We start from the raw sequence: 10,662 nt of genomic DNA, 5'->3' as shown, positions 1-10,662 counted from the left end.
CCTCTGGAGGCTCCCATCTCCTTATTCATAAGAGGAGGTTAATAGGCACTTTTCAGAGTTCAGAAACAAATGAGATCGATTCTGGGAACAGGGAAAACGTGGCTCCCCGGTTCCCCATTCCAACTCTGAGTTATTTGCCTCTTTTGGGCCAAACAGCTTTTCAGACACACAGACCCCTTTGTAGTAGAGGGCTCAAGCTCGGCTGAGTGTTGATACTGGGCTTTCAACCCAGTGTGCTGGACCAGAACCTGGGCCAGGACCCCTAAGGACAGTGTGTCCTGGGATGAGCCTAAAGCTCAGACATCTGCGGGTGTAAGTCCTGGGAAACTAAACAGAGATGTTTAAAGACTTCAGATGATGTCCATGTTCCACTATGCCAGACTTACCTTTCTTCCAAATTTGAGAACCATTTTTTCAGCATTTATGTGGTCCAGAAAATTAGGATGAGACTTTCTTCTTCGATAATCTTCTTCAGTGAATGGAACCTCAGAATCCTCCTATTATAAGAAAGAAAGAAAAGGTACAGACTTGGTGAATTAGAGATACGTATGACTTCTAAGACTAAAGATATGTTCCTTTAAGCTGAAATAAAGTTTTAAACTACAGTTTATTTTTTTATTTTTGAGACAGGGTCCCGCTGTGTTGCCCAGGCTAGTCTTGAATTCTCGGGCTCAAGCAATCCTCCTTCCTCGGCATTCCAAAGTGCTGGGATTATAGGCATAAGCCACCGAGTCTGGTCATACTGCTTATTTTATTTTATTTTATTTTTTATTTTTATTTTATTTGAGATGGAGTCTTGCTTTGTTGCCCAGGCTGGAGTGCAGTGGCTCACTGCAACCTCCACCTCCCAGGTTCAAGTGATTCTCCTGCCTCAGCCTCCCGAGTAGCTGAGATTACAGGTGCCTGCCACCACACCTGGCTAATTTTTGTTTTTTTGAGACAGAGTCTCGCTCTGTCACCCAGGCTGGAGTGCAGTGGCACGATCTTGGCTCACTGCAAGCTCTGCCTTCCGGGTTCACGCCATTCTCCTGCCTCAGCTTCCCAAGTAGCTGGGACTACAGGCGTTCGCCACCACGCCCGGCTAATTTTTTGTATTTTTAGTAGAGACAGGGTTTCACGGTGTTAGCCAGGATGGTCTCAATCTCCTGCCCTTGTGATCCGCCCGCCTCGTCCTCCCAAAGTGCTGGCATTACAGGTGTGAGCCACCACACCCAACCATACCACTTATTTGAATAGTGATTTACTCTTCTTAAAAATGCTTTAGGAGGCCAGGCGTGGTGACTCACGCCTGTAATCCCAGCACTTTGGGAGGCCAAGGCGGGTGGATCACCTGACATCTGGAGTTTGAGATCAGCCTGGCTAACATGATGAAACACTGTCTCTACTAAAAATACAAAAATTAGCCAGGTGTGGTGGCAGGGGCCTGTAATCCCAGCTACTTAGGAGGCTGAGGCAGGAGAATTGCTTGAACCCAGGAGGCGGAAGTTGTAGTGAGCCGACATCGCGCCACTGCACTCCAGCCTGGGGGACAAGAGCAAGACTTCATCTCAAAAAAAAAAAAAAAAAAAAGAAAGAAAGAAAAGAAAAAGAAAAAAAAAACGCTTTAGGAGACAAATTTTATAATTTAAATTCAATCTAAACAAAATTAAAAACCAAAAGTCTTTCACAAAGATGGTATCAGGTTGCCACTGAGATTCCATAAAGGTATTAAGATTAAATATATATTTTTTTGTTAGAGACAGGGCCTTGCTCTCTTGCCCAGGTTGGAGTACAGTGGCCTGATCATAGCTTACTGCAGCCTTGAAATCCTGGGTTCAAGTGATCCTCCTGCCTTAGCCTCCTGAGTAGCTGGGACTATATAGGCACGCACCACCATGCCCAGCTGATTTATTTTGAGTTTTGTAGAAACGGAGTCTCCGATTGTTACCCAGGCTGGTCTCCACCTCCTGGCTTTAAGCAATCCTCCCGCCTTGGCCTCGCAAAATGGTGGGATTACAGGCATGAGCTACCTCGCCCCAGCCTGTAGTTTTTTTTTTTTTTTTTTAACCTAAATTGTTTTTTCTTTTTTCTCTTTGCCAAACTGGCCCTCCCCAAAATAAATAACATGTTAAAAAGAACATTGCATGTGCAGGTCGCTGGCTCAGGCTTTAAAAACTGGTTTCACTGGCTAAGATTAAGTACACCCTGGGAATGAGGCATGAAAAATATTTCTTGACAGTTCACTGACCTGTACCTCATATTCAGTCTCTCCCCCATCCTGTGCAGTCCCATAGAGGGATGCAACCAAAATAACTACATTAAAACCTACTGGAATCAGAAGAAAAAATTGAGAGCCATGCAACAGTGTGATTTGGTAAAAATCCTTCCAAATTCGGAGATCCTTGTTGGAGCAGGGTTTCAGGGTTTTAAAAATATAGTGTTCAATATGGAACCTTTCAATCACAACACATTGGTCTAAGTTAAATAACCCATCCAAAGTTTTGAGCCCAGAGCTTACAAGGAAACAGCTGAAGAGGCAGGAGAAACACACAATGAAAACCCTACTGAGGCTAGGTGAGGTGGCTCACGCCTGTAATCCCAGCACTTTGGGAGGCTGAGGTGGGTGGATCACTTGAGGCCAGGAGTTCAACCTGGCCTCAAGAGCCTGGACAACATGGTGAAACCCCGTCTCTACTAAAAATACATAAATTAGCTGGGCATGGTGGTGGGTGCCTGTAATCCCAGCACTTTGGGAGGCTGAGGTGGGTGGATCACTTGAGGCCAGGAGTTCAAGACCAGCCTGGACAACATGGTGTAACCCCATCTCTACTAAAAATACATAAATTAGCTGGGCATGGTGGCGGGTGCCTGTAATCCCAGCTACTCGGGAGAATGAGGCAGGAGAATCACTTGAACCTGGGAGGCCGAGGCTGCAGTGAGCTGAGATTGTGCAACTGCACTCCAGCCTGGGTGACACAGCAAAAATCCTTTCCAAAACAAAACAAAACAAAACAAAAAAATACCCTACAGAGGTAGGAGTACGATTGCTCCTGAGAAAATGACTGGAGCCAAGCTGGGAAGTGGTAGGGGATGTGGTAGGTGATAGCCATTTATCAGGGTTTCTGAACCATGCTGAGGAGTTTCAATTCATTCCAATAGCAACAGAAGGCTATGGAAGGGTTTTAAGCCTTTTTTTTAGACAAGATCTCACTCTGTTGTCCAGGGTGGGGCGCTGTGGCACAATCGCAGCTCACTGCAGCCTCAACCTCCTGGGAACAGCTGAGCCCACCTAGACTCCTGAGTGGCTGGGACTACAGACGCTTGCCACCATGCCAGGCTAATCAAAAACATTTTTTTTTGTAGAGGTGGGCTCTCATTGTGATGCCTAGACTGGTCTCAAACTCCTGGTCTCAAGCAATCCTCCTGCCTTGGTCTCCCAAAGTGCTGGAATTACAGGCTTGAGCCACGAAGCCCAGTTGAGTTTTACGCTTTTAAAGCAGGACGGTAACATGATCTGAATTTATTTAATTTAATATTTTGACACATATTTTAATATATCATAGCGCATATATTTGGGGTACATGTAAAATTCCAATACATGTATTTCTTTCTTTTAGCCACCTGGTTTGCTATTGATTGATACATGTATTTTTAACTTGACATATCACCCTTGTACAGATTCTGGAGGTACCTGTGATATTCTGACGCATGTTTTTACTGATATATCAGAGTTGTGAATGACATTTCAACAAGATGGCTGAGGCAGTGCTGTGGAGGATGGATTGGAGGGCACAAAGGTAGGCCACAGCTGCACAACCATTTGAGTAGTTCAAGAAGCTAAAGGCTGAGGCTGGCTAGAAAGTTGCCATAGATACAAAGAGAATGAAATGTGTGTATGATACATTTCGGATGATGAATGAACAGAATTTACCAGTGAGTTGGCTGGTGGGAGGCGGGGAGTGAGGCTAGAGCAACTGAGATGCTAGGAGATGTCCTTGGGGAAAAGCTGTGAGAATGAGTTGTTGAGGGGAAGATCCACTTCAATTCTGTGTACATAGTAGATACCTAGTGAATACATACTGCACAATTAACTGTCCTCGTAAACAGGTCTAGTGGCCTACACGTACAGTTGCCAGGTAGAACACAGGACACCCAACTAAATTTGAATTTCAGATAAATGACTAATTTTTTAGTACAAGCATGTCTTCAATATTGCACAGGGTATAGGTATGCTAAAAAATTATTCACTGTCTATCTGAAATTCAGCTCTAACTCAGTGTCCTGTATTTTCACTTGCCAGCTCAAGTCTGGAAACAGTATAGTCAGCTTTGCCTTCAGGATAAATTGAGTCCTGGCTCCTCTGCAGCCCTGGCTCACATGGCGTGCTGGGCCAGCTTGCCTAACCCACCCTCCTGCTCCCTGTGACTGGCCCAACACCCCTCTTCTGGATTTGCCCTACCCTTTGTCCCCACGGCTGCCAGGGAAATGGTCACATTCCATGAGGTGAACCACAAGAGAACCACAGGTTGGATGGCCAGTCTCTTCCCTGACATTCTGAGAATGTGACTGAGAGAAAAGGAAGATCAATCTCTCTCTGGCCAGTGGCACTGGAGCCCATAAACTCCAACCAGAGGGGGCCGCAGGTTCCGGGCTGTCATTCCTCGATTCCTGGTTGGGACAGAGATCTGTTTGTGTATGACGCACCTTTGCGACCAGTTGCTGGGCTGTGTTCCCTTTAGTCCTTAAATTTCACTTGTTACAAACACAACAAATAAAGTGTATTTTGAACCCAAACCTTTAATATGGGTTTTAGTTCCTCCCAACTGTTTGCATCCTTTGCCTTTCCAGTAAAGGGCGAGTGGTTGACCTTTCCTTTAGCAGGGGTTGCAGCTGTGATCCTTTCATTGTTACATTATAAATCGATGGCGGTCAGCATTTCTGGAAACTCAGCCTGCCTTACTACTATCTTGTTATAATTACTAAGGTCATTTAGAGGCTTCCTCTTTCTAGGAGGTAGAGAACACAGTCTACAGAGCAATCTCCCCTGTCCTTTATTAGACCAACGGGCGAATCTGTCATCTTGTAACACTCTAACACCCTGTTGGATTCTCTTTCTTTCTTTCTTTCTTTCTTTCTTTCTTTCTTTCTTTCTTTCTTTCTTTCTTTCTTTCTTTTCTTTTCTTTTCTTTTCTTTTCTTTATTTTTTTTTTATTTATATTTTTGAGATGGAGTCTCACTCTGTCTCCAGGCTGGAGTGCAGTGGCGCGATCCTGGCTCACTGCAACCTCCACCTCCTTGCTTCAAGCAATTTTCCTGCCTCAGCCTCCTGAGTATCTGGGATTAAAGGCATGCGCCACCACACCCAGCTAATTTTTTTGGTACTTTTAGTGAAGATGGGGTTTCGCCATGTTGGCCAGGCTAGTTGTGAACTCCTGGCCTCAGGTGATCCACCTGCCTTGGCTTCCTAACATGCTAGGATTACAGGCATGAGCCACGGTGCCCGGCCTGGATTCTCTTTTTAATTGGTCATTGTGTTTGATTGCCCACGTGGATCACTTGGTGGACTCTGTTCCTACCTGGTTATTATGTGTGACAATCAGAGCCCATCGGCCCTTGTTCTGGAATATTTGGTTGAATCAGGGTCACCTCTGGGTTATATCTCCTTACTCACACATACAGAAACAAGCACATAGCTAGACTTTAAAAATGAACAGGTTCTAAGGGAAAAACCAACCCCAATATATATTAAGATTGTCCTATTATTAAAATTAATACATTAATTATTAATTCATTAATTAATTTAATTAAATGAATCTAGCAAATTAATTTAATTAATTTATTAAATTAATTAATAATAAATTAATATTTACCCTTCATTTGTAACAAAACTGATTTTTGTGCAGTTTTTATCCATTTGGATGCTTTTGGCTACAAGCGACAGAAAACCAAACTCAAAAAGACCTACACACTGGGAAAATCATCTCCCATAAGTAGTGTTCCTGAGTAGGGTGGCTCCAGGGACCACGGGCTGGCCTGCCTCTGCTGTTTTTTTTCTTTGTTTTTCTTTTTTTCCAAAAGTTTATTTTTAAATGTACAATAGGCTCCAAGACAACACTTCATTCCAGCTACAGGTGGCAAAAGATGTGATGCAGGGAATCCAGATGTTCAAATACACATGGATGGAATCAAGGGTCACCATCTCCTCAGGCACAAGGAACAGCTTACTGCTCGCCAGATTTCTTTTTCAAAATATTAATTTTTTATTTTTTCAGATGGTGTCTTGCTGTGTTGCTCAGGCTGGTCTTGAACTCCGGGGCTCAAATGATCCTCCCCTCTTAGCCTCCCAACGTGCTAGAATTACAGGTGTGGGCCACCACGCCCAGCCAATTGCCAGATTTCTTAATTCCACCTGTGGCAAGGGGTCCCTTCCCCATGGCCTTTGCTTTTAGCCCCTCAAATTTCTTCTGCTCCTCTTTTTATTTCTGCTTGAAAGCCTTATCTTCGGCCGTGCTTGGTGGTTCACACTTGCAATCCCAGTACTTTGTGAGGCCAAGGCAGGTGGGTTAACTGAGCCCAGAAATTTGAGACCATCCTGGGCAACATGGCAAAACCCTATCGCTACAAAAACATTTAAAAAATTAGCTGGGCATGGTGGCAGGTGCCTGTAATCCCAGCTAATCAGGAGGCTAAGGCCAGAGAATCACTTGAGCCCAGGACGTGGAGGTTGCAGTGAGCTGAGCTGAGGTTGCACCACTGCGCTCCAATCTGGGGCACACTCAAAAAAAAAGAAAAATAAAGAAAGAAAAAGAGAAAGAAAGCCTTGTTTTCTTCATCCTCCATGCATCTTCTTGGCCTGTTACTTGGGCTGTTTCAGGGACTTTTTTTTTTTTTTTTTTGGGATGGAGTCTCCCTCTGTCACCCAGGCTGGAATGCAGTGGCATGATCTCGGCTCACTGCAAGCTCCGCCTCCCAGGTTCATGCTGTTGTCCTGCCTCAGCCTCCCGAGTAGCTGGGACTACAGGCACCCACCACCACTCCTGGCTAATTTTTTTTTTTTTTTGTATTTTGGTAGAGACAGGGTTTCACCGTGTTAGCCAGGATGGTCTCGACCTCCTGACCTCATGATCCGCCTGCCTCGGCCTCCCAAAGTGCTGGGATTACAGGTGTGAGCCACTGCCCCTGGCCGTTTTAGGGACTTTTTCTTGCCACCTTTGTGGCTGGACATGGCGCCTACCACACCTTCCCCAGACCCTGCCACTGGAAACTGGCTCTGCTTTGCTGATGCCTTCTGAGCGCTGCCTCCTGTATGTGGCCTTTCTTTTCAGGATCATAGCAAGACTAGTAGCAGCAGTCTAAGCTTCACATCCAGACGTGACAATATCCACAGAGAAAGAAAGCCCGTGTCTTCCTTGAAGTCTCTCCTAATCAGGGATGAGCCCTTCCTGGGAGTCTCCTGGCCATCCTTCCTCTGTGCCAGAGACTAAACCAGACTGATTTCCTGGACGCAGTTATACTACATATTCTGGGCTCCTCAGCTATGGGCTGAGGTTTAGTCAAAGAAATTTGCAGAAGTGATGAGCATCTCTTCCAAGCCTGGTTCGTAAAGCTTCCCATGCGTAATTTTTGTGTTTCTCCCCCCTCCACAGGCCTGATGCAGGTGTGCACAACAGCCCCAGAGGTCATTCTGGAAGGTGTTGGAACCATCCAACAGAAGGAGCCTGGATCTTGAATTAGAGTTGGGAGAAGACTGACTTGATCATCAGGAACACCTGTTTTACATTTTACCTGAGCAAGCTATACACTTCCTCCATGTGTAAGCCACCCTACATTTTGGGGAGTAGGATTGTTACATCCCACATCCCAAAATTGGATTGCATGCCCACCCCTTAGCCAATCATCGGCAAGAAGAATGGGACCATCATGGCTAGTTTGCATCCATCAGGATTTTCCCGTGGAATGTGGATAGAGTCTCCCTTCTCTGGATCTCATGGGCAGTGTGGACACTTGAACTTAACAAGTCATGGCTCTGCTGGCAAGGAAGACAGTGGGGTGGCTTCATGACAGGGAGCCAGCAGCATCTACAACAATCTAATATTCACTTTTCTGAGTTACATTATGGAGGCATGGCTTTTCACAAACTCAACTGATTTCAATTAAGCATAATGTATTCGTCAGGATCCTCATGGGAAAGAAACAGCATATTCAACGTTGGGTAATTTCAGGAGAGTTTAATAATAGGACTATTGACGAAGATGTGGGCAGGGTGTAGGGAAACCGCATCACCTGGAGCCGGGAACAGGGTGCTCTGTACTACTCCTAAATCCAAATGTGTTGAGTGGGCAGGCGACGATTAGAGCCCAGGGACGGGAGGTTGCCCAGCAGGCGCAGTGGCTTGAGTTCAGAGACTCAGGCTACCCACAGCAACTCTGAAGAAGGGAGCTAGGGGAATAAGTGATCTGACCTCATTCTTCTCCATTCCGCCATCCTTCCACTGGTGAGCCCCACTGGCCAAACCCAGCTGGGAGCAGAGGAGAAGGTTGCTTGCTGATCTAGACTACAAGTTTGGAGCAGGGTGGAGAAGAGCAGAGAGTAGCTCTGGAGGGGCAGATGAGAAACACCCAATAGACAGAATCACTTTGGTGATGCTCGCCTTCTCACAGCGTGGCCGATGGGGGCCCTTTTCGTCCGCTCAGGCCTACTCAGGACATCTCCGAAAAGATCTTGGCTCTGTAGCATCAACAATAGGTTCCAGCCTATCCCAGTTTTCACTGGCCCAAGACACAGAATCAACTCCCTACCAATTCCAGAGTCCTGGAGTTCCTTCTACTGGAAAACAGATAATACAATTTGTGTATTGGGGGTGCTCAGAAGGGTTGCTGGTGGGACATTTTTCATAGTGACAGAGCTTATCTTTTATAAGGTCATCAGCTGACAAATATTTTTTTCCAACCTATTATGTTAGTGACTCTTTCTTTACTTAGAACTGGTTTCCTTGGCTGTTAAGAATTCCTGTGTAGCTGGGGGTGGTGGCTCACGCCTGTAATCCCAGCACTTTGGGTGGCTGAAGTGCACAGATCACCTGAGGTCGGGAGTTTGAGACCAGCCTAGCCAACATGGCGAAACCCCATCTCTACTTAAAATGCAAAAAATTAGCCAGGAGTGGTGGCACGCGCCTGTAATCCCAGCTACTTGGGAGGCTGAGGCAGGAGAATCACTTGAACCTGGGAGGTGGAGGCTGCAGTGAACCAAGATCATGCCACTGTACTTTAGCCTGGGTGACATAGCAAGACTATCTCAAAAAAAAAAAAAAAAAAAAAAAAAAAGGTACTGCAAGGACAAGGAAGACCTAAGAAAGTACCAGGAGTCAGGGCCTGGCGCAGTGGCTGACGTCTGTAACCCCAGCACTTTGGGAGGCAAAGGCAGGTGGATCACCTGAGGTCAGGAGTTGGAGACCAGCCTGACCAACATGGTGAAAACCCATCTCTACTAAAAATACAACAATTAGCTGGACGTGGTGGTGGGCACCTATAATCCCAGCCACTCAGGAGGCTGAGGCAAGAGAATTACTTGACACCGGGAGGCAGAGGTTGCAGTGAGCTGAGATCGCGCCATTGTACTCCAGCCTGAACGACAGAGTAAGACTTCATCTCAAAAAATAAATAAACAAATAAAAATAAAAAAGAAAGAAAGAAAGTAAGTACCAGGAGTCCTTGCAGCTCACCTTTCTTCTTCCCATCCCAAGTCTATCTTATAGGGATTACGATTTAGAGTCCATGATTAGAACTCTCTTTTCAAAAGCCAACCCTGGTCAATCTGGCAGAGGAAACCTTTCTTTGGAGGTCTCTGTGTTATAGACTTCGTCTCTAAAAACAAAACAACAAAACAAAACAAAAAAGACTTCCTGTGACGATGACAAGGAGACAGAAGCAGACAAAAGCAGAGAGGAAAGTGGGAGACTTTACCGAGCTCCCCATGGCTCCCAGTCCTTGACGCCCAGTGGCATCTCTGACTGTGGGTTTTGTAAGATATTGTTTACGCTAACACGTCTTCTTTCTGATTAAGAAAGCTGGATTCTGTTGCTTGCAAGCAAAAGTCTTACTCAGCTTACTCTGACTTCAAACGGATGCCACATCTTCTGCCACGCCCCCTTCAATTAGACTTGTTGGGGATAAACTTGTTTGTTTTGCATAACCAGTCCTGTTATATCTAAACCCTCACTGACTTCCTCATCCTCCTGGATTATTTAGAAGCAAATCTTAAACACAAATATTATTTATTACTTCATTAATTCTATCGCAGCTAGATTTGTCAATTAAAATCATATTTAGCAGTATCTGGTCTTGTTTGAGGAATCCTCCATAAATTCTATAATTTTTCCTTTTTTTTTTGAGACAGGGCCTCTCTCTGTCGCCCAGGCTGGAGCACTGTGGTGCGATCTCTGCTCACTGCAACCTCTGCCTCCCATGTTCAAGCAATTCTTCCACCTCAGCCTCCTGAGTAGCTGGGACTACAGGTGTGTGCCACCATACCCAGCTATCCAGCTAATTTTTGTATTTTTTGGTAGACATGGGGTTTCACCATGTTGACCAGGCTGCTGTTGAACTCCTGACCTCAAGTAATCTGCCTGCCTTGGTCTTCCAAAGTGTTGGGATTATAGGCGTGAGCCACTGTGCTGGGCCTAAT

At 45.5% G+C, this 10,662-nt stretch overlaps 1 protein-coding gene across 1 annotated transcript in view; it reads right to left on the bottom strand.

Annotated features, from left to right (window-relative positions):
* The window catches only part of AK7 (adenylate kinase 7), a 97,929-nt gene that overhangs the window by 67,795 nt on the left and 19,472 nt on the right, over positions 1 to 10,662 (bottom strand). The window contains exon 5 of the mRNA XM_001102256.5: positions 387 to 497. Within this exon, the coding sequence (XP_001102256.3) occupies positions 387 to 497 (111 nt within the window). The remainder of the gene's footprint in view (positions 1 to 386; positions 498 to 10,662) is intronic.

The sequence above is a fragment of the Macaca mulatta genome, chromosome 7 (assembly GCF_049350105.2).
Source record: "Macaca mulatta isolate MMU2019108-1 chromosome 7, T2T-MMU8v2.0, whole genome shotgun sequence".
NCBI classification, from domain to species: domain Eukaryota; kingdom Metazoa; phylum Chordata; class Mammalia; order Primates; family Cercopithecidae; genus Macaca; species Macaca mulatta.
Note: the sequence above shows the minus strand (reverse complement) of the source record. Positions and strands in the feature narration are given on the sequence as shown.